General features: G+C 40.2%; 1 protein-coding gene across 4 annotated transcripts; it reads right to left on the bottom strand.

Annotated features, from left to right (window-relative positions):
• Nucleotides 1-1,510: 1,510 nt before the first annotated feature.
• On the bottom strand, nucleotides 1,511-26,965 carry CLK4 (CDC like kinase 4). Of its 4 annotated transcripts, none has more exons than XM_044262762.1 (13): nucleotides 26,823-26,965; nucleotides 22,712-22,872; nucleotides 17,691-17,913; nucleotides 16,465-16,555; nucleotides 16,002-16,068; nucleotides 10,809-10,925; nucleotides 10,552-10,718; nucleotides 10,263-10,357; nucleotides 9,828-9,957; nucleotides 6,218-6,300; nucleotides 2,987-3,066; nucleotides 2,264-2,354; nucleotides 1,511-2,173 (listed from the first exon to the last, which is right to left on the bottom strand). In XM_044262762.1, exons 2-13 carry the CDS (start codon nucleotides 22,870-22,872, stop codon nucleotides 2,033-2,035), a joined length of 1,446 nt encoding a protein of 481 aa, XP_044118697.1. In that variant the 5' UTR covers nucleotides 26,823-26,965; the 3' UTR covers nucleotides 1,511-2,032. The 4 variants fall into 4 exon arrangements, with proteins under 4 accessions (XP_044118697.1, XP_044118714.1, XP_044118722.1 ...); XM_044262771.1 differs by having other exon boundaries at nucleotides 2,064-2,189; XM_044262779.1 differs by lacking the exons at nucleotides 22,712-22,872; nucleotides 26,823-26,965 and adding an exon at nucleotides 18,436-18,480.
• Between the last annotated feature and the right edge of the window lie 415 nt (nucleotides 26,966-27,380).

The raw sequence follows: 27,380 nt of genomic DNA, 5'->3' as shown, positions 1-27,380 counted from the left end.
CCACCAAAACGATAAAATCTTGTCATTTGCAGCAACATGGATGGAGCTCAAGTACAATGCTAAGCAAAGAAGTCAGAGGAAGACAAATATATGGCTTCATTCATATGAGGGATTTAAGAAGCTATACAAACATAGGAGGACAACCAAGAAACCAGAGGCAAACCAAGAAACAGACTAGAGGACAGAGAACACACTGCTGGTTACCAGGGTGGGGGTGGGGTAATTAGGTGAGAAACAGGTGACAGGGACCAAGGAGGCGACTGGCTGTGATGAGGACCTGAGCATCGGGTGTTGTATGGAAGCATGGAATTGCAGAACTCTACACTTGAAACTAGTACTATACTGTATGTTAACTGGAATTCAAATAAAAGCTTCGAACAAAAAATAAAACACCTTGTCAGAACATACAGTTCAACTATTATGGCAGCTACTGTATGTGGACTGCATCAGAGGCCTGCGATTAATTTATGCTGTGCTTCTGAGGCAGAATTTCATCTTTCTTAAATTCCCAGTAAAGTTCAAGAACAGGAGCCTTGGGGCACCTGGGTGGCTCAGTTGGTTAAGCCACTGCCTTCGGCTCGGGTCATGATCCCAGCGTCCTGGGATCGAGTCCCACATCGGGCTCTTTGCTCAGCAGGGAGCCTGCTTCTCCCTCTGCCTCTGCCTGCCTCTCTATCTGCCTGTGCTCGCTCTCTCGCCCTCTCTGACAAATAAATAAATAAAATCTTAAAAAAAAATGTTCCTCTAAAAAAAAAAAAAAACAAAAACAAAAACAAAAAACAAAAGAACAGGAGCCTTGTTATATTGGCAAATGCCTCCTGTGAGTAACGGAGGGGAACCCAGCCTGGTTTCACTCTTTGTCACAGAAGAAAATCCCATGTGTTCTATGTTTAAAACGTAAGCCAAACAACTCAAATCTTTGTATAATGCCCTTACAAAAATGGCAATATTTTTGACAAACAAACCCTGTATCTGAATAATCAGTTATGGTTTTTACAACAAAAAGTATTTCTACCCGGCAGCTCTTCTTACTAAATTAAGTAAGTAACACTTACCATGTAGTTTCTACTGTGAAGACAGGTAACTAAGAAAAAATTCCTACAGGCAGACAAAAAGTTTCTCGTGTTGGCCAATTATGGTCTGGAATATTTAGCAGAGATTTCTTCCCAGGTGTTTTCCAAGCAAATCGTTGCTCTGCTCCACTAGAGATGTAACAGAAATCTAAACTGCTTCATGACCTTAACTGTCATAAGCTGAGGCTCAAGTATTTACTTATTACTTCATGTGATAGGGAAACTGATGTTCCATGATTTCAAAATTCCTCCACGTGGAATTAAAAATTAAATCCTCAGGCATCAAAATTCCTATTTGTTTGTGACCTGCCAGCTGGACTTGAATGTTAAATGAAGAGTGTATGTGGTTTTCTCAACAACCTGTCACGATGGACCAACTGGAGGCCTTCTGATGAGCGCTATTTATCATCACTGACATCACCCACTGAAGACAGAACACAATTCTTAAAATTTAATGAAATTCCAAGAGTAAACATTTTCCTATGGGTTTTGGTTTCCAATACCTGCCTATTGGGAGTTAATATTTATTACTTGTTCAACAATTACAGAAAAAAAAAATTACAAAAAGTTTTGAATTTGAGGTATATAAAGAATATTCATTAAGAATAAAGTAGTCAAGATTGCCTTTTACTCAAAAAAATCACTTCAAAGAGTTGACCTCCATGTACAAAAGACAAGATCAATCACATTTATCACTGGACACAAAGAATATTCCAAAGATTTTTAAAAATGGTAATTTCAAAAAGGAAAATTAATTTAACTTTTATAGTTCATTCATTATTAAGACCATACTTGCTTAACAAGGTAATTATACTATTGATACAAAACATACAGTATTTACACTTAACTGTACAAAATAATTTAATGTTTACAAAAATATTAGAATGTTTAGAGTTGACTGACACAGTCTTAAGTAATCTCTTCTAGAGAAGTATATAGTAAGACCACTGATTTCCATTTCATTTCTTGTTTAATAAGTCAAAGAAAGGATGCTGCAAGGCTTCATCCAAGGTGATTCTTTTCACTGGGTCGTATTCTAACATTCTTCGTACCAGGTCAAATAGTTTCTCATGTTCTTCATCATGAGAGAGCATAAATTCCTGGGGGGGAAAATGTCTGTTTAAGAGAGAGATTTAAAAATAGTTTTTAAAAACATTTTTTTAAACCACCTTGTATCTTTTTTCTTTTACCTTTAATGGTTTGCAGCGTCTCCTAACATATCGGCCAGCGGAACTGTGTTCATCCCAGTCCAGCTGGTTATGGTGGAAATACTTGCGTTTTCTGTAAGAAAAAGTCTGGGTCAGTAAAAACAACTTAAGAGTCACATGTTTACCCTGCCCCCACTGGAACAGATGGGAGCATGGACGGCTCTATACACACACATACACATGCATACAATTTTTTCAAATCTCAGCAGTTATGGATCAGATACTTTATGGTGCATCTTCCTCACTCTCACACCCTCAGGGGTTTCAGGGGCCCACCTAAGTTGGCTCATAAGTACCATACACAGACCAGCGTCGGCCTCCGGATCCAGTCCTCTGAGTTCAGATTTCACTAGATCTGGGAGCGGTGGTGAAGTTCTGTTTGCAAACCACTCTAGCATCTTGTCCAAAGGCAGACATCTAGCTAGCAGTAGTCCGGGATACAAACAGATCGAGAGGACTCCAAGATGAAGCTCTTTTTACTACTCTCTGTATTATGTTTTTATCAAGTTAGGAAAACATTTATGCAAAGGTTAACCTGAATGTAAAAAACACCACCTCTGTTTACTAGATCACAAGGTAAATACTGCATTACTTTAAAAAAATTTGACTGCCTGGGGGAAAAGAATCCAAATCTGAAGTCCTTGGGATAAGCACTGACACCAAAGTTGGGTTCTCTATAGTCTGAATACAGGGCAATACACGTACCTTGTTTTCTGAATCATGTGTGTTGGTATGGGTCCTAGTATTCGTTCCATCATTGCGAGGTGCTCTTTACTATCATGAGTCTAAAACACGTAAGAAAAACGAACTTAGCACTTTCTCTTGTGCTAATGCACAATAAAGGAAAATACAAGAAAACAGCACTGACACAAAGGGCTAGATTAGACAGCTACACGGCTGATACCGATACACTCTACTTCAAAGATGGAACAAAACTCAATGAGCCGTATTCTCCGTGGAAACCAGTAAAACCGAAGTCTTTCTGATACCCAACAGTAAGGTTCTGGATAGCAGAAGACATGGAATTTAATGTGAAACTGAACGTTTTCCTTACGTATTTTCAATTCATGCACTGTTTGCTGAAAAACGACTAGGAAAGAGTATCAGAAAACTGGTCTCCTCACTTACTCAGCTGCTGACCCCAAACTGGCCTCCACTCACCAGTGAAAAGCAACATGTTAACATTTACTCTTTTCAGGCAATAAAAATCCAGGGCCAGTAATTTCTCACAACAATCCTGAGCTCCATATATGGGAATGTGCGTGTCCAAGAAGCTGAGATACTAGCTTGTAAATGAGGAAAGGTGAATTATGGACCTAAGTCAAAACTCCTATTATTAAGTCACACAGGAGCAGAGCTCTGGCTGAAGGAGAGACACCTGCACACTTACAGCTGAGATGGTGAGCTCTCTGATGAGAGGCCAGCAAACTTTTGTGAAGGTCCAAACGTAAGTATTTTAGGCCTACCTGGCCACAAATGGTCTCTGTCACATATTCTTTTTTTTAAAGCAGGCATCAGGCAGGGTATCATTTGCCAACTCTCAGTCTGAAGAGCAGAGGCTGTGGGTAATGCTTTTTAAAATCTATCAACTACTGTTCCTAGCACCCCACCTCCACCACGTGGAGTCCCAAATCCATGACAGGAGCAGGTAATACTAGCTCCACACATTTATCTTTATGTTTCTAGAATACCACAAGCGGGGGGGGGGGGGGAGTAAATTTGGGGGGAAAAAAAAAAAAGAATACCACAAAAGAGTCTAGAAGGTCATCTGGCACTTAGATCTTAATCACCAGCCTGCAGTGAACTGTTCCTTTTTCAGAATTCTAGACACCAGCCCATATTTTCTGATACCTTGTTTTTAACTGTTGTGGCTTGCTATCAAAGCAGCTCATCTGATACAAGTTCAGGGTCATTTCCTTCTAGAATTAACTCATCTTTCTTGGCTTGAGAGATACTGAACCCTCAACACTTAGCCTCATCCCAACCCTTCTGGTGTATTTTCACCCAAGAAGTGTCATATTCAACAAGAAAACCATGCTCCTGAACAACACTGTTGGGGAAATGAGCACACACAGACCTCATCTTGTAATGGAAGCCCAGTGTCCCTAACACCCTTGCTCATGTTCTATAAAGAACTACAGACGGGAAAGAACTGGCTACAGTTAAGGGCATTTCCCCACCATTTCCCCTGGGGCTCTTTGCAGTAATAGTGCATCCCTTCAGAGTGATTGCTCAGAACAGTCTTCATTCTTGCAACAGATGTGGCAAAAAGCTAGCTCCACATTTAAAAAAGAATTCCTTAGTTTAAGACTATTTTGGAGCGTGGAACTTAAAACAGAAAACAAGTCTCAAGTGTTAATGATCTGCACTTAAGACCTCAGAGTGATTTACACTCACAAATCATGGGAAGCAACTTTTATAGGTATCAGAATGAAGGTGGCAAACCGTCCGCTCAACTTTTTCTGACCCTCCGCTTACCGCCACAAACCAGATACACCACCTCCAAGAACTCACTCGTCACCATGGTTCTAGATCTCAAACTTGTCTATAAACTCAGAGTACTTTTAACAGGATTGCTAGGGATTAGCAACAGGAGAAGGCTGGTGACAGGCCCCACAAGCCCGAGACACATGTTCTACCACAGCCACCACCCAAGTGACTCTGAACTCCTCACACTTCCCCTTCACCCTTCAAGTCATCCTCAACAGGAAGCAGAATGTGCCCAACCGGCACCCCCATCACTTCCAAAACAGATCACAACACTTCCGTCACACTACAACCCTACTAAAACTTCGTCAATGCTTATACAACTTAAAGCTTCTAGGAGACGGTTAAATTTCAGATGTAAGAAGAATTATGACAGAAGAAAGCAGGGACTTAAATAAGGTTTCCTGCTTTGTTTTGCTAAGTAAGGATTTTAATTTAAAAAAAAAAAACAAAAAAAACCTGCCAACAACTATTATCATTATTCCTTCAAAGGGACATTTTAGTACCAAAAACAAACAAAAAACCTGGAGGAATGATCTCCAAATAAATGCCAGAATGACAAACTCACAAAATCATTTTCACTTTGGATTGGTCTACATTCTGGGTAACACTAACTTCTAGAAATAAGTACCTTTCTATCCAAACAGGTCCATTAGTCAGTCGCTGCATCATTTTCCCACTTATGCAAGATTCTGACAGCACTGTTTATAATTCCCCAACCAGAGTACGTTCTTTTATGCCTCCACTCATTTATGGGTCCAGCTTCCTCTTCCTGAGCCGACCTCCACATTCTCTGGTTTTCTGACAAAGCCCTCATCTTCCTTCTGGCGCTGGCTTAAACTTCCCACACCTTCCTCAGTGATGCCTTTTCAGAGGAATTGAACTGTCCATCTTTCCTGGGTTCCCACTACACTTTCCACATTGTCCCATGAGAGCAAATACACCACACTGTATTGTAAGCTCTCCCACGTCTATCTTTTGCACAACTTCCTTGAGGAGAGAGATGTTGTCTTTTCATCTTTATACACCTAAGCGCCTTGAAATGTGCCTAGGGGGTCACAGATGCTTAATACAAACATCTCAAATACAATTTATTCTTCCTGAATCACTTTATAAAAAGGACTAAGTGACTTGGTCATGGTCGTGCTGACAGTTAACATAACCAGAATGAATTAAAGCTGGCCACAATAAACTAATACAAACTTGTGCAGGAACTCAATAAAAAAATGGAAACACAAGACAATATGAACTCCAATCACATGCAAAATGCACTATGACCATTCACTAAGGGTAGTTCCCCCAATTCTGGTTTTAGAGAAGAATGACCATTTTCCATATGTAAATTTTAACCTTAAGAAGAACACTACAGCAACTTGTTAATATGGAGGCCTAAATTTTCATATGCCTTTAACACTGAGAATTATGAAATGCTATTTATTAAATACATACCTGAAAGACTGTGAAACCAAGGTAATATTCAATAAGAATGCAACCTATGCTCCAAACATCACAAGGCTGGGACCAACCTAAAGCTGTAAAAACAAAAACACATACTTGTTTTGTTTTTAATTAATCTGACAGACAGACAGACAGAGAGCGAGCGAGCACACACACACACACGCACACACACACACACACAAGTAGAAGAAGCAGCAGACTCCCCCTGAGCAGGGAGCCTGACACGGAGCTGGATCCCAGGACCCCAGGACCACGACCTGAGCTGAAGGCAGACACTCAACTGACGGAGCACTCAGGAGCCCCCAAAACGCAACACTTGTATATGCAACGGTTTTTAATTGCCAATACCCTACAGCCTTCCCTGCATGGGGGCCCTTTTCACCTAGCCCATTTGGGAGGATAGGACAGTAAACTTAGGGTTTACTTTTTCAGTTTTATATAAAATGTTACTCAGTATGTTCTCATAATTCTCCACATCCTTCCAAGTCAGTGCTTTAATCTGGGGGTGGGGGCATTTTATGTAAAATAAGAAAAGGGCTAGCAAGTATTTTCCACATGTAACTACCGATTTGTACATATACTCCAATATCTTTGAACTGCATGCAATGGGAAGCACGGTTATACCCAGTTCATGGTTGCTCCAGGAAAATTTACATTTGTATAGCAAATACAGGTTGACAATCATCCTTAAAATGTAATTACTAACCATTTATTATTATCAGCTTAAAGGCAGAGTTTATCTCTTGCATTAAAAAAATACAATTTTACATAAATTATGATTGTAATGGTATTGTAAGCAGTTTCACTATAAGCAGAATTATAGAGCAATTTATAGTTCACAGGATCTACTTAGTCTACTTATATATGTGCTTTTTAGGCTGTCAGTACGTGATTTCACGTATACATTCTCTTTCACGATTCTACCATTCAGGAAAGAATAAAATACCTAGTCTTCTTAAGCCTACTTAATTGGAAAGGAGAAAAAAAGTAAACCGTACGGATGTTTTCAACTTTTAAAGATCAAGTATTTAATAAAATAATAATGTATAAATAAAACCTACTGTAAAAGACATCCCAATTACTTTCAGTAACGAAAAGCACATTCAAAAACTTGACTATGATTTAGTCATTTTATTTACTTATTTCTTGATTTAGTCATTTTCGTTAATGCTCAAATGCCTACTATCCAAACAAATGGGTAACAAATGGGTTCTACCTACAGTGACACACACAAAAAATCTGCAAATGATAGATCTTAGACCTAAAATGAAGGTTTTCTTCTCCAGCCACTCCCATCTTCCAAAGCAGCTTTGTTCCCAGATGACCATAACCTTCTGCCACACACCGTTCTAAACCATCCCATTCTCTGGGAAGTCAGCGCTCAGACTCTTTGGGATTTCCCACCATTCACATCTACCTACCTCTCTCAGCCTCATCCATTTACTACCAACGCGCAAGGCAGGCGACCAACTGCCCTCCTCAATGGCAGCCCCTGATTTCATCTTCCTCTTCAACCTAATTCTGCCTCAATCCTCGGGATCAGTAATCCAGAAACACAAAGGGCCCTTCTAATTGCCCAATCTGCTGACTTCTTTTCCTCAAGGGCAATAACCCCAATTCCGGATTTATAGCCGCTATCTAGTATGGCCAAACTTGGAACTGTGTTATGGTCATTCTTAAGAATTACTGTATTTTACCCAATCTAGGAGGCCGTTAACAGAAAGACACACAACTATTTTATGTACTAGTAACAAAAAAAATGCCAGTTACTTTGTACTGTGTGTGTGGGGGATAATCTGCATCTTAAAATTGACAACATAGGAAGTTGTATCCTTTCAAGATCTGAAAACAGCTCTCTGTCCATAGACTCTTTCCCATACTTCTTTTGCCCTCACTGAAGCCTTTAGTCCTCAACCATGGATACACTTTCTAAACTACTGCAACACAATAGATGCCTACACACCATCTAAGCAGAAATCCTATTATCATCCATTTCAAAGACCAGTTCAAGACCTGTGCTGTCCAACACGGAAGCCACCAGCTAACATGAGGCTATTTACAGCTAACATTTAAACTAATATAAAATTTAAAATACAGTGTCTCAGTCACACCACCTACACTCCAAGTACACAATAGTCCACATGTGGTGAACAGTTACCATACTGGATACTGCAAATACAGAATATTTCCACAGAAACAAGTAAAGTTCTACTGGCCAGCACTGTAGAATATTCTCAATTTCCTTATGTCTTTAGCAATCCTCCACTCCAAGTGGAGTTAAGCTTGTTTTTCTACTCTTATTCTGAACTACCAACTCCTGTTGCACAAAAAAAAGGTAAAAAGAACGGACTCTGCAAAAATGTTCTATCCAACCTCAGTTGGACCTTTTTGCTAACAAGCCTATTCCATGGAACCATGTCTCAAGAGCACCTGATCTGAACTTCAGATGGGGGTTCCCATCTGAACCCCCAACCTCCTGATACTTCTCCACTTTATTAACAAGACCTGGTCTCTGACATTTTGAGGTGCAAGATATGCACTCCCTTACTGAAGTCCCTCTTCTTTTAAAACTCGGTACCTTAAAGTAATTTTCTTCTTTAATCTTTCTCAAGTCAAGGATTATCAAACTGACCTGCCCTTTACCTACATGTCTGCCAACCAGACCTTTAGCATTTCTACAGCACCATGCTATTGTAACATGAAAATTGGTACCCCCTTTAGTTCACACTGCCGTGACATACTTTGTCACTAGAACTTGCCCTTTTATGATCTCGTGTGGTTAACTTGCTTAAAAAATAATCACTTGGGGAGCACCTGGGTGGCTCAGTGGGTTAAAGCCTCTACCTTTGGCTCAGGTCATGATCTCAAGGTCCTGGCATCGAGCCCTGCATCGGGCCCTCTGCTCAGCGGGAAGCCTGCTTCTCCCTCTCTCTCAGCCTGCCTTTTTGCCTACTTGTGATCTCTGTCTGTCAAATAAATAAATAAATCTTAAAAAAAAAAAAAAATCACTTGGGGGGCAGCTGGGTGGCTCAGTTAAGCGTCCAATTCTTGATTTCAGCTCAGGTCTTGCTTGATCTCAGGGATGTGAGTTCAAGACCTGCTCTGGGCTCCATGCTGGGCATGGAGCGAGCATGCACACAAACATAATTAAAAAAGTAAAAATTAAAAACAACAACAAAAACCAACCACCTGGAATGTCTTTACAGATGGTATCACATTTTTCCCATTCAAAAAAAGTATTCGGGGTGGCTCAGCGGGTTAAGCCGCCGCCTTCGGCTCGGGTCATGGACTCGGAGTCCTGGGATCGAGCCCCACATCGGGCTCTCTGCTCAGCAGGGAGCCTGCTTCCTCCTCTCTCTCTGCCTGCTTGTGATCTCTCTCAATAAATCTCTCTCAAATAAATAAATAAAATCTTTAAAAAAAAAAACAAAAACAAAAAAAGTATTTGTAGCCATGTCCAGACAGTTTTTCTTAGGACAGATAATCTATTTTCTGTACACTGAGAAAATCACACCCATCCCTCTATCTGTCCCCTAACAAAAGATGTGGAGGAAAAAAAAATCTCTTAATTATAGTATCAGGAAGGGTGGTGTCCACTGACCCAGAATGACCTCTGGAGCTCTGTAATGCCGTGTAGATACCAAAGTACTATGATGTTCATCATCATACGTTGCACTTCCAAAGTCAACAACTTTGATATCCGTGTTTTTCAATGTGCGTTCATCACGTTTCTAGAAAAATACAGTTGAGTCAACATGAAGATCAGTAAAGACACAAAATACTTTACAGCACTTCAAAAGGCATGCACATGAATTATCTTTTTGATTTTCAACATAACTCCACGAGAAAGGTAAAGAAAGTTTATCCTTTTTTTGGTTAAAATTCAGGATATAACCAGCCTCAGAAGTGAAAATAAAATTCCTCATCCAAGATCACCAAAACAAATTAAGTTTAAAAACCACCACCCAAAACAACAACAACAACAACAACAAAAAACAAAACCACCACCAAAATTAAAATAAAACTGTTAACTTACCATTTTAGAATTATATTTGACTACATAGTCAGACTTCACAAATAAAATATTTTCAGGCTTCAGATCTGTATGGGTTAACTTATTATGATGCAAAACTATAAGAGAACAAAAAGACATTTTTAGTTTCACTTATGTATTTCATCTGTATTGGGGGACACTTAAGATTAATAGTGACATAGGAATTTCATCTTTACCTATAATGTGTATTTTTAGTAACAATATTTTGACATGTTGCTTGTACAGTGAAAACTTAATTTTCTGGTGTTTAAAATTTATCAAGTATACTTACAATTTATAGACTGGCAGATCTGATATGCCATCTGCCTGATGTGGTCAATTTGAAATGGTAGAAAGCTATTTTCTTTAATGAAATCATAGGTACTAAGTCCCAGTAGTTCAAACACAATACAAACATGACCATGATGATCAAACCATTCTAGCATCTGGACACATCGGCTAAAACAGATCAAAATAAAAACAAGTCAGTTCACAGAATTCTGGTTATTTTAGGCAACAGGACAGATCACAGTTTAAGTTTATACTTACAAGACACTATTGGGATCAGTACTATTTAAATGCTCCAATACTTGTATTTCTGAACGAGCTGCTTCACGGTATCGACCTACATTTTTTACAATTTTCACTGCTACATGCATGCCATCCCTTAAAAACAAAATTAAGATGAAAACCATTTATGTATAGGAGCAGGATGAAGACGTGTCCTCTAAGGCATAATCTTACTGAGTATCAATTACTGTTATTGTTCTAAAAGTCTTTCAGGACATCTTACATCCAATTCCATATAACATCCGTTCAAAACAACCTGACAAAACACAATTTCTAGAAAGCAATTAATTCCTTAATACTCAAAAATTTTAATGTTTTCAGAATTTTACATTAACCTAGACTTCATACAAAAGTTAAAAAAAAAAAAAAAGATAAAAATAAAACCTCAAATAGAACATGCTACTGCTAAAAGCGTATGCTCAGACCCAACCTGTGCCAGAAGGCGCATAGGTTGTTAGTGACAAAGACAAGGCTTGTCCCTATGCTCCTCAGTCAAATGGAAAAAACAGACACATGAACAACTTACAAGGTCAGAAGTGCTTCGTAGGAGCTACTACACAGCGAAGAGATGGGCGAGCCTAACAATTAGGGGGCTAAGGGAGGCTCAAACTTATTCAGAGAAGAAGTTGACACGTGACTGAGCCCTGAAAAATAGCTACCAGTCTTTAAAATTTGGGAGGAAAAGTGAACACGTTCAAACAAAGGACAGGCCATCAGTAAGTCGTGAAGCCAGGAAAATGTTTACTATATTCACAGACTCAAGTGAAGAGAAACAGCTAGTGTGGGGCACAAGCTTTAGTCAGGGTATCTGTAATACTTTCAAAACGTATCAAGTGGGGCGCCTGGGTGACTCAGTGGGTTAAAGCCTCTGCCTTCGGCTTGGGTCATGATCTCAGGGTCAGGGGATCGAGCCCCGCATAGGGCTCTCTGCTTGGTGGGGAGCCTGCTTCCTCCTCCCTCTCTCTCTGCCTACTTGCGATCTGTCTGTCAAATACATAAATAAAATCTTTTTAAAAAATAAAAATAAAAATAAATAAATAAATAAAAATAAAACGTATCAAGCCATGCATGCTCTTGAGGAAATGGGTTTCTTCAAATTCCTTTTGTCTTCTTTTCTAAATCTGATCTTCCTGAAGATGAATCAACACTCAAGCCTTTTTTTTTTTCTTTTTCTTAAAACTCTGGTCCTTCCACTTTACACAAGAAAAAAAAACTTCATACCCCCCCATTAGTATATTAAAATATGTGCCGTAGGGGGCGCCTAGGTGGCACAGCCCATTCAGCAGCCAACTCTGGATTTCGGATCAGGTCATGAGATCCAGCCTCACGTCTTGCTAGGTGAGCTGACCACCGCAGAATCTGCTTGAGATTCTCGCTTTCCCTCTGTCCCTTCCCTCAGTCTCCCTCAAAATAAATTAATTAACCTTAAAAGAAAAAAGAAAAGATATGTGCCCTAGACTGTAAAATGAACAAACCAACCAACCAACCAACCAACCAACCTTGAGGTTTCTAGTGGCTGGACAGCAAACCTTTTTTCTAAGTCTGGTGGTTTCCAATTCACTGTTTCCAAAAAGCCCCAGTGAAACTGTGCCCTGATAAATCATTAAAAACTTATTTTCATGATAATCTCCCTATGACACTTTGCATGTATCTCAAGACTTCAAAGAGTTGCTATGAGACTTCTATGACAAAACTCCTTCTAGTATCATCTATGCATGACCCAAGTTTTCTCAGTGCTTATTAGCTCTGGGAATGAAAAATTAACAAAGCTGTTAACTAACACTACTTCAGTAATTACAATGAACACTTGCATACTTTCAACTTACAGATTACATGTCATCTTTTAAAAAAGGAAACACCTTTTTAAAAAGCTATTTATTTATTTATTTATTATTTGGGGGAGAGAGAGAGAGAGAGAAAGATCACAAGCAGGCAGAGAGGTAGATTGGGGGCGGAGCAGACTCCCTGCTGAGCAGGGAGCCCAATGTGGGGTTCAATCCCAGGACCCTGGGATCATTACCCGAGCTCAAGTCAGATGAAGCTTTAAACCACTGAGCCACCCAGGAGCCCTGAAAAAGGAAACATCTTAAGTTAAGCACTTGAAGTAGGTTTATGAATACATGTATTCCTTTTTTTTTTTTTTTTAAAGATTTTATCTATTTACTTGACAGACAGAGATCACAAGTAGGCAGAGAGGCAGAGAGAGAGGAGGAAGCAGGCCCCCCGCCGAGCAGAGAGCCCGATGCGGGGCTCGATCCCAGGACCCTGGGATCATGACCTGAGCCGAAAGCAGAGGCTTAACCCACTGAGCCATCCAGGCGCCCCCATGTATTCCTTTTTTTAAAGATTTTATTTACTTGTATGAGAGAGACACAGTGTGAGAGGGAACATTAGCAGGGGGAGCAGGAGAGGGAGAAGCAGGCTTCACGCTCAGCAGGGAGTCCAATGCAGGGCTTGATCCCCATGATCTCAGCCAAAGGCAGCCACTCAACCACTGAGCCGCCCAAACTAACCGCTCCTTTTTTTTTAAGCCCAAACTAACCCAAGACACATTTCCAATTAACTTTTGTATTTAGGTCAGATAAGTATCAAAATTTGCAAAGATTTCTACTTAATCAATTGAATACCATTAATTGGGAGTATCTCAAATACAATTTGGAATCTCAAGAAATTTTAGTTTATTTTTTTTAAAGATTTATTATTATTTGACAGAGATCACAACTAGGCAGAGAGGCACACAGTGAGAGAGAAGGAAGTAGGCTCCCTACTGAGCAGGGAGCCCGATGCGAGGCTCAATCGCAGGACTCTGGGATCATGATCTGAGCCAAAGGCAGAGGCTTTAACCCACTGAGCCACCCAGGCACCCCTCAAGAAATTTTAAAGAACAATGATAGGGCAACTGGTGAAGTGTGAGTAAGATCTGTAGATTATCTAGCAAAATTTGAAAATATGACACATGTATATACAGAGAATGAGAAAGAAAATGTAAAATGTTAACTCATGGAAAATCTGGACAAAGGATATTTAGGATTTTTTCTGTTCTAGAGAAACTTTTCTAGAGGTCTAAAAGTATTTCAAAATTTCCCTTTACATTCACATTTTTGTTGCAGAAAAGACAGGGTGATAATAAAAGATACTTAATATACTTTATGGAAAATGGAATGAAAATAACTTCAAGAATAAAACATGTTTAAGCATTCAAGAAGAACTGATTCATGGCTAACAGGTATATCAAGTTGCTAAAATATTTAGATTCCCTCAAATATATTTAAATAGAAAAGTTTCAAAATATATTAATGTTTAAATAAGGTAAAAATCACCTCCTTCCCAACTACTTTATTTTTATTTATTTTTTTTTAAAGATTTTATTTATTTCACAGAGAGAGAGAGAGATCACAAGTAGGCAGAGCAGCAGGCAGAGAGAGAGGAGGAAGCAGGCTCCCCGCTGAGCAGAGAGCCCTATGTGGGGCTTGATCCCAAGACACTGAGATCATGACCTGAGCTGAAGGCAGAGGCTTAACCCACTGAGCCAACCAGGCGCCCCCCACAACTACTTTATGATGAAAAACTTTAGATGTCATTTTAGAGATGTGCAGTTGAACTGAATGGTTTTAAAGAGGTTCACTTATAAAAAAGTTTGCAAACTACAGAACAGAGATCTGGAGGAAAACGTTAAAACAAGACACAGAGGGCCAAATCACAAAGGGTTTCACATTAAAGAATCTGGCCTTTATTCTGCAGCCTTTCAATAACAGAATTTCTTCATAGTTAAGAAGCTAACTCAAGGGGTGCCTGCGTGGCTCAGTCGGTTAAGTATCTGCCTTCAGCTTGGGTCATGATCCCAGGATTATGGGATCAAGTCCCATATGGGGCACCCTGCTCAGCGGAAAGCCTACTTCTCCCTCTTCATGCCGCTCTATTTGTGTTCTCTCTCTATATCTCGTCAAACAAGTAAATAAAATCTAAAAAAAACAAAACACCTAACTCTAATATGCAGATTTGGGAATGAAGGTTTTTGTTTTAAGATTTTTATTTATTTATTTGATAAAGAGAAATCACAAGTAGGCAAAGCAGCAGGCAGAGAGAGAGGAGGAAGCAGGCTCCCTGCTGAGCAGAGCCCGATGTGGGGCTCAATCCCAGGACCCTGAGATCATGAGCCAAAGGCAGAGGCATAACCCACTGAACCACATAGGCGCCCTGTGTTTTTGTGTTTTTTTTTTTTTTTTCCATAGAAGCTTTTATTTCATGAAGTCTGAAGAAACAATGTACAAAATCTGCATGATATAAAGCACAACTGTGATAAAATGAAATTCTTCTAGTAATATCTAGTACTTAATAGCAGACTTTTCTAGTTTTAATTATGAATCATTCCCCCAAAAGCTGGAAGGTTCCAAAACCTTTTATTTTTAAGATTTCATTTATTTGAGAGGGGGAGAACAAACTCGCTTATGAGCATGAGCAGGGGGAGGGGCAGAGGGACAAGCAGATGCCCCACTAAGCCTCCCTAATGGAGGCTCGATCCCAGGACCTGGAGATCATGAACCTGAGCCAAAGGCAGACACTTAACCAACAGAGCCACCCAGGAGCCCCTAGAAGGTTCCAAAACCTTTTAAACAGAAGATGTTCCCTTCCAATCCTTAATGACACACCAGGGTAGACTGCTTTTTGCTAGGCCATTTCTTCCACTGCGTGATTTTCAGATGGGGAATACATGTTTCCCACGGAGATTAGAAAAGCTTTATTGTCTCTGCTATTCAAAACTAAAGCAAAACACTCTAAATCTCACATTAAGGGTCAAGGCCTAAGGTCTAGGAAACCCCTTTACTTGAAGACCCACTTTAATTTCAACAAACACCATCCATAGAATTTGTCAGGTTTTTGTTTACAAGATTTTATTTTTAAGTAATCTTTATACCTGCCCTGGGGCTCAAACTCACAACCTGGGAATCAAGAGTCGCACACTCCACCAAATGAGCCAGCTAGGTGCCATCTGTCAGCATTCTTGATCAAAATCCACATTCTTGGTAAATAACCCAGACACAGTTCAAGAAATTCTGGGTATTTACACCACCCAGGAAAAAACGTGGCTAATACTTAAAATACCATTTCATTTAAATAACGGATCTTTCCCAAGAAATATCAGAATGTGCAAAAAAGAAAAAAATAACTTACATGCCATGATCAATGCACTCTACGACTTTGCCAAAGGCCCCTTCACCCAAAGTGTCCACGATTTCATCTAAAGTAAGGGAGGAGAAAGACGAGTAAGTACCTGAGATCAAATTATCTAGTTATTCAAACAATGAATACTTAAGTGTGGAATATTTTCAAATGATCTCTATCAAAGCATAACTAAGGTTCCAGCCCTCAAATTATTTTATTTTCAGCTGCTACAAAAACAATTAGATAGAGCTATCTTTCTTGCTCTAATCTCAAATTCCATTGATTATTTTGGAACTTTAGAGTAGAAATATTTTAAATTCTACAGAAAAGAAGAAATACAAAATAACAAACAAACCCACAAAAAACGAAACAAAAAAGCAATGAAGAGTTCTTTAGCCCCCCGCTGACAAACTATTCTTAAAAAGATTATTCTGTCTGCAAAGTTAAAAAAGTGTTGAAAAATATTCTATACATCTTGCTCTTAGAACGTCTCCACTTTGACAGATCAGGTGACCCTCCTCATCATCCTCTATACTCCTGGATCTTTTCCTTCGGTGGCTCTTCTGGAACGGCAAGTGGGCAGCACCAAGATCGTCCAGCCAATCAATATATCAGAGTGAATTCAGGGCAGAATACGCAATTCATTCAGCGGGGAGATATTCAGGCATTCAGATAAGCACCAGGCCACGAACAGTTGGCAGGAGCAATTTCAAATTCAGTCCCCAGAAATTCACAGGGCACAGTTTATGTTACAGAAGAAAAACATGGCAAGGAACAGATTTTCAGATAAGATACTTAAAGTGGCAATAGAAAAAAACAACACAATTGTCTCTTTAAAATACTGATTTAATTGAAGTCTGAAATTTAAAGAATGCAATGTCATGATCTACTATCTCTTGCTCTACAATAGCATATGCTGTGAATTGAGATGTCTAGGTTGTCAGGAAAAGGTTTTAAAATGTCAAGATTAGTTGGAATGTTTATTTAGCAATATTTTAAAATATACATAAAGTAAAAGGGGAAATTAAAGCTAGTTAATTTCAGCATTCAATCTAATAATCAAAGCTACCTCTACTGAAAAAAACTTGGGGAAGAAAACAATTTATTCAAAGTTTACAGATTAAACTGGTGAAGATGTCTGAGTGTAAAAAGAGGCATGCTTTTGGCTAATGCATTTTTCATTCAGCACCCATTTCAGAATTTCAATGGAACTAGCTACGGACAATGACGCACTGTACTCTGGGACTTCCCTACCTAGAGAGTAACAACAGTTAAGTATCTGCCAGTGCAATGTTATAGATTTGTTTCCAACTCTCAGGAAAAGGGCTTCTTTTGAAATAAAAAATATAAATAAATAAATAAATAAATAATAAAAAGCTTAAGATGAAAGGAAAGATGGGTGCTTCATCTTTTCATAAAATTATATTATAAAACTTAAAAGAAAATTTTAATATTAAGATCAAGAACTCATGATCTGGACTGCAGAAAATGAGTAAATGTGGGCAAATGAAGGCTACCTAATAAATACAGATTAGCTATGAGAATCTGAATGTTTAAGGACTCAAATAATATAAACACAATTATAATATATCCAAATAATATTGTATGTATATATAAACTTTTTCAAACTTACTGGCTTCTTAAGAGCTTTTACACACAAATAAACATCCACCCAAATAAAAACAAAATCAATCATACCGAACGTGACTGATGACTTGAACAGTGTCTATTACGCTTCCTTTTAGGACTGCTTCTCCTGCTTCGGACGGAAGATTTACTGCAATGGACTCGATAACCACTTTCAACGTCTCTATGATAATGTCTAGGTACATAGCCTTCGCAGTAGTCATTTCTGTATTCATCAACATATCTCCGGTCCCGATAATCTCTCTCATTCAAGGACCTCGCTTCTAAATAATGACTGCGAACACAGTAAAGGAATTCAAATCATTCTCTTCATTCTGCAGCACTGTAGCTCAAACAGAACATTCAATAATTCCTGGTTAAACAGCTAACTCAATAAAAGAAAAAAACCTCAAATTGATGGATTAGTTTATACTTCTCTCACAAACTTAAGACATAATTTTGCTTTAACCAACAAGTGGGTTCACATTCTCCATCAGATACACTGCTAACAAACACCTCACATCAAGGAACAAAGCTTGAGTCAATTATGTTGTGCTCAGGGTTTACTAAGTGTCCCTTTACCTTTTGGAGACAGTTAAAACAGAAAACTTCACAAAACTGCTCTTCTGCAATTTATCAGTCTTATGATATATGCATCTGTAACTCAGCTCACTCGCTTTCCTCACAGAGCCACATACAATCAGAGGCAGGCAAAAACAGGATTCCTTTCTCTTTTAATATTAAGTGAATTTTACTTATCTCTGGCACACACAGAATTCTTTCATGAAAGGTGTACTAGAGCTAGCAGGAATCTTACATGTATTCCAGTCCTTTCATTTCACAGATCACTGAATTAAGATCCCTAGAAAGAAAAGGATTTGCCATGGTTGTAGAGCACATTCTAACTATTACATGGGCCAATTTTACTACACGTATTACCCATCCCATCTCCTCTCCTCTCCGTATTCCTAGCTTTCTGTTTTTCCTTTTGGAGAAACAGACAACACAGCTTTTGAAGGTTGCCTCATGTGCCAAAGACATTAAAATATATTCCCCACAAATGAGAAAAGGATCTTGTAATTGCTTGCCTAGGATTACAAAACACCCACCCGCACCACCCCTATTTCCCTTTGCGTTTCTCATTTCCTGTCATTCCTGCTTGCGAAATACTCAAAAATTCTATATGGGAAACCTTATCATCTAGTGCCATGGTGCTTAACTTCTGAATCTACAGATCCCTTTAAAAATCTGATGAAAGCTACGGACCCTCTCCCCTAAGAAATGCACAAATGCGTAAACAAAACTTGGCAAGGAATTTCATAGAGGTCACAGACCCCAGGAAGTCAACAGATCCCACTTAAGTAGCCTTGATCTGATGGAAAGAAAAGGACATAGATTCAATTGGCCCAGTTTCCCGTCCCCCTCTCTACCTGGGATGGTGTCCTCTTCAACAGAGTGCGAAGCTTCAAGAGGGATGCACATGGAGCACTGAGGGAGAGAGGGGACACCTGCCCAGTCAGACAAATCAGCTAAAAGAATCCTGACAAGCAATGGAGTGACAGATGTTGACTAGGTGCCCTCACCAACATCTTTCTTTCCCCAGAATATGCTGTTGTTCTTTTTCCCAGGGGGGCTGGTGTAGGCAGAAATAAAAGGAAAAGCATCTCTAAACTCCTACTCAACAGGGCTGGCATCAAATCCAGGCTAGGGAAATGCAGAACCCCCTTTTCTCCCTTTTGTCAGTTTCAATCTTAAGTTCTAACCATTGGAGAAACAACTCAGGATATTACAATAAAAATGTGGGTCTAGGTCAGGGATCTGATCACTTGGCCTCAAACTGTCAACGAGAAATCTACAATACATCAGGCTAGAAATTACCTCACTATTAAGGGCATCCTTTTTAATTCTGTAAGGCATCCCCTTCCATATAAGTCCAAAGCCTATCAGAAAAAACTAATGCTCTTTAAAAAAACTAATAATCTTTAGCTGAAATAGTACATAAAACTAGAGCTGCAGTAATCCATAAACAAACTACAGACTGACAAACATGAGGTGAAATAAAGCCATGAGGATAAACTAGAAAGATGAGGGACCTCTTCAATCTGTAACAACCACACTTTAGAGATCATGTAAACAAAGTCTACAGAATTATAAAGGCTATGTATGGACAGAGTGGACAAGATGAACAGACTGATTTAAATTCTAAAAATATTCACTGAACGTCCAGTGAATATTTCACTGTGGTCCTTCAAAATAGCCAAGACTAATGAGGCTACGGGCATTCGTTTTTATTTCCACACAGGTCCTGTGGAAGATAAAAAAATATATATAAGGCAAAATCCTTGCCAACAAATGAACAATTTGAGATTACTAACATAAAAACAAAACTCGACAATGCAGGTAATGCTGAAAGGCTGCATGAATGCTTAGGATCATGGGGGTGGGGTGGGGAATGGGACTTAAAATGGTGAGAGAAGACTTCATAAAAAAAGCAGAGTTGCATCTTAAAGGGAAGTCAAGATCTGGATAAAGTAGAAAGTGGAAGAAATGCCAGGGGAGAAGAACGGCATTAGTACCATCTCACATTAACAGATCACAACAGTGTTCTGGGAGATGGGTTGTCTGTGTATAGCCCAGAAAACAGTATGTAGACAATTACAGCAAGACCAATATTCCACATAGGGGAACAAACAGAGGCAAATAAATAAGCAGGGAACAGATCATGCGAATCTTGCATGCCAGGCTAAAGAGTTTAAAATGGTGTTTTCAAAGGGTGGTCTTTCTTCAATATTGTCTAAATATGAATTATTAAAAATGAAGATCTCTGGGCCCCAGGTCAGAATGACTAAATCTACATCTGGTAATATGCATTTAAAACATACCTCTGAGGCGATCTGTTCATTCTCAAATTTGAGAATCACTGGTTTAAGACTTGACACTCTAGGTTACATAAGAAGACACTTAAGAACTTTTACCACAATATACAAAGGCATTGTTCATAGCCACATGAGTCTTAGTGATATAGTACAGAACTAATTAAGCCTGTACCAACGGAGACCAATTCACAGGCTACCGCCAAAAGACAAATCAGAAAGAAAAGACACTTTGCACTATGTATGAAAAAAAAAAAAAAGGTTTAAAAAAAAAAAAAGATACACAGTAAAAGCTCTTCTAATCAGTGCAATACTCTGAAAGAGAAAAAACATGTATTGGACAAACTCACTAAAACCTTAAAAATTCAAATTAAAACCACTATTCTTGGCCTTTCAAAATGCCAAGACTGGTAGGAGCATGGGAACATGTTGTAGAATCTGGTACAAACTTTCTAGGAAAAAAAAAAACATGAATATATAGCAAGAGCTTTATAATAGTTCACACCCTTTAATTTAGAAATGTCCCTTCTTAGAACCTATTTTCAGGAAATAATCAGAGGCAAGGACTTGTAAAGAATGAATTTTTTTTTAAGAACAAATAGAAATAATGGGGGCCTAGCAACCTGCCAAGGTTACCTTCTTTACAGTTTACTGCAGTTAGAGACCTGTAGTAATTCCAATTATTTTATAAAAAATACCTCTGTAAAGTTTCTAAATCTTCAAAAAAGACTATTAGAATATTCCAGATTATTGGGATGCCTGGGTGGCTCAGTGGGTTAAGCCTCTGCCTTAGGCTCAGGTCATGCATGATCTCGGGGTTCTGGGATGGAGCCCCGCATCAGGCTCTCTGCTCAGTGGGGAGCCTGCTTCCCTCCCCTCTGCCTACTTGTGATCGCTCTGTCAAATAAGTAAATAAAATTAAGGGAAAAAAAAAAAAAAAAGAATATTCCAGATTATAGAGCGCAATTACCAAGAGACACCTCTAGTGCCGATATCAAAGAAGCAGCTTGGCTTACTGGTTAATTGCACTGATGTAGTATCATGTTTACGTAGTTAACTGTGAACATGAAAACTGTTCATCACTCAAATCCTCCTTCCTACACTTACAATAACAAACTTATCAATTATTAGTACTATGATGTTAAGCTTCACAGGGCATTTTTATTTGTTAATAAAAGGGTACAGACGTTTTTCTGCAGTGCACTCATTAGCTCAGGTCACGGTCATCCTGGTGAAAACCCTCCCTCTTCCCCACATGACAGTATGTGATGAAGAAAGATTAATCTACAGTGACTACCAACAAGCTCATTGTTCCACAGAACAAGTCTGTTTTAGCATGGAGAAGGAAAAAAATTACATACTGTTTTTTAAAGTAACCCCAGCTGGCTAATTTAGAAAGCAATCTGGCAAACAGTCTCAATGGAACATCTGTACAAAACAAGGAGAAAACATACAACCAACATAACAAATGAGAAAGGGAAGTTAATGGAAGACAGACTGAAAGAAATGCTACTCACCTAGCCTTTCTTTAATCCTTTAGGAACTTTAAAATTTCTTTAATTCTATATAAATGTACCACCTCTGAATTTTACACAGTAAGCATATGCTTAACAGGACACATGCTACTGAAAAATTTACACTAAGGCCCTTTCTTAAATTACTGGTTCTTACAATAACCAAGTTTCTAAAAATCATACACACCTTCACTAGCCTTATCTACAAATATAACCTATAGAATACAGTTTAAGTGACTAAGCCCCCCATGCACTTTACCATTCATTCCCAAGCAGCACATGCTGGTTTTCTCATCTGGATTAACTCTACTCCCTCATCATCTCTCATTTGTGCAACCCTAAATAAGCACCCTAAAATACATATCTCCTCCTACATACCAGTTAAAGGCACTCACTGGGCATCCTATCATCACTATGACTAAATTGTTCATGGCTCACCGCCCTGACTACACTACTGGCACCTGGGACTCAACTGTCTCCCACCAGTCCCAGACAGACATCAATAAATAAGAGTATGAACTGTTTTATTCATAGCTGTAGCCTCAGCACCTGTACAGTGTCTAGCCTATAAAAGGAACTCAATAAACATTTTCTGAATATTTGTTGACTTAATGAATTATAAATCTGACAAAATAAAGCTATATAAGCTAATAAGAAACATTAAAACTACTTGTGTTAAAATCCTACTAATTCAGAAGTAATTTACCAATCAGATTCTTTAAACTGGTGATGTGGTTTACAATGTCTGTTTTCTTGCGTACTACTGTGGGACCTCCTCTTCCGTTTGTGACTTCCGCTGTAGCTTTCATGTCCCCAGCTTTCTCTGCTATCCCAATCAGGGCAGTGAGTTCTTTTGGAATGCCGCATCTGTTAATGGAAAGGAAAAGTGAGCTATGGAGGCTATAGATGATATGTTCAGTAAATAAAATATCAGAGAGTATTTAAATATAAACACTCAGCACATGAGCTCATACTGGTTCTAAAGTATTTATGGGTGATATTTCCCAAGGCATGGGGCACCATTTCCATTGTCAGATGTCAGATGACTGTAAATGGCATACAAATCTAGTACCAAATGATGCAGGACACTGTGAGACCTTAATAATACATTTTCTTGGGGAGCCTGGGTGGCTCAGTTGGTTAAGCAACTGTCTTCGGCTCAGGTCATGATCCCGGAGTCATGGGATCAAGTCCCACATCACGCTCCAGGCTCCATGGGGAGTCTGCTTCTCCCTCTGACCTTCCCTCCCATGCTCTCTCACTGTCTCTCTCTCTCAAATAAATAAAATCTTTAAAATAAATAAATAATACATTTTCTTTCAATTTTTCTAAATAAATGCTCACTTTGGTGTTTATCTCCAACTAACCTTTGCCAACTGCTATTGTAAACATGGTTGAAAGAGCCACGATTCAGATTCAGAACGCCAGCAGACCATATCCAGTTAGAAATTAATAACTGGAGGAGTTTTAACTCACTTTTATTACATTTTTAAGGTGTTTTTTTTTTTTAAAGATTTTAGTTATTTATTTGACAGAGAGAGAGATCACAAATAGGCAGAGAGGCAGGCAGAGAGGGAGGGGGAAGTAGGCTCCCTGCCGAGCAGAGAGCCTGATGCAGGCTCATGCGCCCTGAGATCATGACCTGAGCTGAAGGCAGAGTCTTAACCCACTGAGCCACGCAGGCACCCCTATTTTTAAGTAATCTTCATACCCAACGTGAGGCCTGAACTCACAACTTGGAAATCAGAAGTCACGTGCTCCACTGACAGAGCCAGCCAGGTGCCCCTTACCTTCTTTTTATAGTAAATGATCTCCTAATCAAGTTATTAATATGAATTCTTTAAAACAAAACGTTAACTTTTATGGACTATTTTAAAGAGAAATATTCTAAGTTTCATATGGCTTTGGCAAAATTCTGTAATACAGACAACTGAAATCAGAGAAACACTTAGGGATGCTAAATATAGGGGATGACATTTTAAAGGTACAGAAATTTCTTTTTTAAAAAAAGGCACTAGAGTTCCTTTTTCTAATCTCAGAATGACTCCAAACTTTGGGGGGAAAAGGTAGGACATGAGTTGAACACAGTATTCAAACACAGAAACTGAATAGCAAAACAAAGATTTATTTATAAATGCATTTTCTCTATTTCCAGATCATCTTGCAATTAGTCTTAAAATGAAAACATAACTGTTGTAGATCTGGGATGACTGAAGAAACCAACCAACCTACAAGGATGCATATGGTCAGTGAAATCAGATGAGGATAGTGAGCAGTCCCTAATTTCCTGCCTCCATCTACAACCTCAAATGCATGTGTTCCTTCCAGGCTCAGGATCTGTGTTCTAACAGTGTAATCACGGATTGCATGGAGCACTGAGTGTGGTGCAAAAATAATGAATACTAAAAAAACAAAACAAAACAAAAACAAAAAACTGATATGCTTAAAATAAATAAAAAATAAATTACAAAAAACAGTGTAATCACTATCTGCTGCTCCCCATCTTAATTCTTTTACAAACCAGTTAAGTTTTTAACAGTGATACCCAAACTGCTCAAAGGGGGAGCTCCACAACTCAAAAGCTGAAAAAAAAAAAAGGTAAAATGGAGCAAATTCAGCTTAGTTTACTGCCTTTAGCTTGCCCAAATGACTCAGTAACAAGCAAACAAATTCAAGTAAAAACTTAAATGATTTCAAATGCATTTAAAACAGACTTGAAATGAGGCAGCTGCAATTCTCTTGGGAGGTATTCCCTAAGAAAATATTTGTATCATACCTTTTGCTTAAAAAAAAAAAAAAAAAAAGAGAAGGCATTGGTCAGGTAAATCAAAAATTCTAAAACGTGTTAGGATTCTCACTGGGTATGATTAAGTGAGCATTCCAGTGTGATAGAGTCACCCTCAAAATGAGAAACTGAAGTGAATGACACTACAAATTAACCTGAGGCAAAGGCCAACAGAAAAGCCATCTAAAATAATGTGTATTTCTAGTGGAATTCTTCCAAATCTTCCCTTCATCACCCCAACTGTCTTTTAACCACATTAGTAATTCTTCAAAATAGCTTGGTTAGGCGTTCTTAAATCACAGCCAGCAAAATTACATGGGATGACCGAGGATTATTACCATGACTATCCATTACGATTGCCGTTTTTGAAAACATCTCTGCTTTAGCTTTGTGGGGTGTTTCCCCCGCTTCTGTCAGTCTGCCAAAACCACCTCACCTCTAACAATGCAGAATTCTCAAATCACCAAAATTATCAATACCCAAACATTAAAATAAGAACCAGCATCCTGGGAGGGCCAGAGGTTTTTTTTTTTCATTTCTCTAGTCACTGCTAAAAAAAAAAAAGTTCACTGCTTTAAATTTAATCCAGCTGTCATGAAGTTTTCCCCTTACTGATGTTCAGAAATACTGTCTGAGGAGGCAAAGGGAAGAATTCCAGATCTACATGTTACAGATAAAGTTCCTTCACATCCACACAAAACGGGGGGGGGGGGCATTGATAATTATTACTCTACCTTCAATTAACACAAAGAATCTTACACGTGAGAATCACCACCTTCCACTGAATGGATCCACTTAGCAATGGATTCTCTCACTGCCCTTTCATATCGCACGATTTTATGCTGTGTACATGGCTTTATTTCTTTTATTTTATATGACAGAGACCACAAGTAGGCAGAGAGGCAGGCAGCGAGAGGGGGAAGCAGGCTCCCCGCTGAGCAGAGAACCCGATGCGGACCCATCCCAAGACCCTGGGATCATGACCAGCCTTTTAACCTTTTTTTTTTTTTTTTTTTTTTAGATTTTATTTATTTATTTGACAGACAGAGATCACAAGTAGGCAGAGAGGAAGGCAGAGAGAGAGGATGAAGCAGGTTCCCTGCTGAGCAGAGAGCCCGATGCGGGGCTCGATCTCAGGACCCTGGGATCATGACCTGAGCCGAAGGCAGCGGCTTTAACCCACTGAGCCACCCATGCACCCCGCCTTTTAACCTTTTAAGCCCCCATGTGCAGGGCTTTAAAAAATGGAAATGGGGGAAAGTTCCGATTAGATGGCTCCGGAAGGACTGCACTTAATCGCTAACGAGACGTCGGGAGGAGTGTGTGCCCGGAGCACAGTCACAACAGGACGAATATAAAGCAAGATTAGGCTGGAGGGTGGGGGTGGGGGCGGCGCTTAGGTAATCAAGCACTACCTGCGGCCCCAGTTTCGGAAACGCAAATCTGCGCAGCGACGCTATGCTCCGTTTCGGCGGGGGTGGGGGGCAACAACAGCGCTGCACGAGGCACGGACCCCTCCACAGTTGGCCTCTCACGCACACAAGCTCAACTCCACCACCTAGACTCGCAGACTTGCAGTTCCCCCGACGCGCAGTCAGTTCCCACCCCGCCCCAGGCACCTGGCCAGGGCCTCTGGCGCACTCGCAGCTGAGGCTAGAGGCTCTGACTCTGGAAAACCCCCGGAACGCTACCAACGGGCAGAGACCCGGCACTCCGAGGAGAACTCGATCTCCGACTGCACAAGCCCTCAAGGGCGGCTCTCAAAGGGTCTTCCCGGCAGGTCCTGGCTCCTGGAGCCGCGGTGCGAGCGGCCGGGGCCATCAGGAGTCAGCGACGGAACCGCGGCCCCGCCGCCCCAAGACTTTACACCTACCAGGGCACCTGAGCAGCTCTAGGTTTCAAAGGCCACCAGCGGGGCTGTGCTCCGAAGAAACCCCGATCGCCAAGGCCCCGAACTGGGTCGTTTCTCCGACACCTCACTTCGAGACTTAAAAGAACGGTAACGGCCCACCCAACCCACCCAAAACCTCACCTCCGGAAAAGCAAAAGGCCTTCTGGCCGAGAAACGTCTCCAAACCGCCGTCGTCTCTCTCCAGTCGCTGCGACAAACACCCCACAAAATGGCGGCAGCGCCGTTTCCTCACAAACCCCCGGCGGCCTCTAGCGCCACCTACGCCGCGCGAACGCGCCTGCGTGACAGAGGCTCGCGCGCTCCCGCCGCTTCGCGTAAGGGGCGGGGCTTCTGTGACGCGCAGGGCCGGGTTCGGCCCTCCACACTGCGGCTGCGCGGCCCGGGCGGACCCCGCCCGGAGGCCTGGGAGTGTGGGTGGTGGAGGGGACCTTTGAGGTTGTTTTCACTGCGGTGGAGTCTAGATGGGTCTCTGCCCTAACGTGGTGGGATGAGTCGGCTCCTTGGGGTGGGACCGAGTGCGGCATCCCTCGGCAGAATCCGCGGTGGCCGCGTGTCCTGCTGTCTTGCTCAAGTGGACCGCACTATGGCCCTTGAGCTGTCGTCCCTCGGTCTCCCTCGGTCCCAACAAGCCAACAGCCAAGCCCCCAAACCTGCCCTGTGCCAGGCCCGGAGCTGGTG

The sequence above is a fragment of the Neovison vison genome, chromosome 1, assembly GCF_020171115.1.
Source record: "Neovison vison isolate M4711 chromosome 1, ASM_NN_V1, whole genome shotgun sequence".
Taxonomy (NCBI): Eukaryota; Metazoa; Chordata; class Mammalia; order Carnivora; family Mustelidae; genus Neogale; species Neogale vison.
The sequence above is the reverse complement of the archived record's forward strand: the minus strand, read 5'-3'. Positions and strand labels throughout refer to the sequence as shown.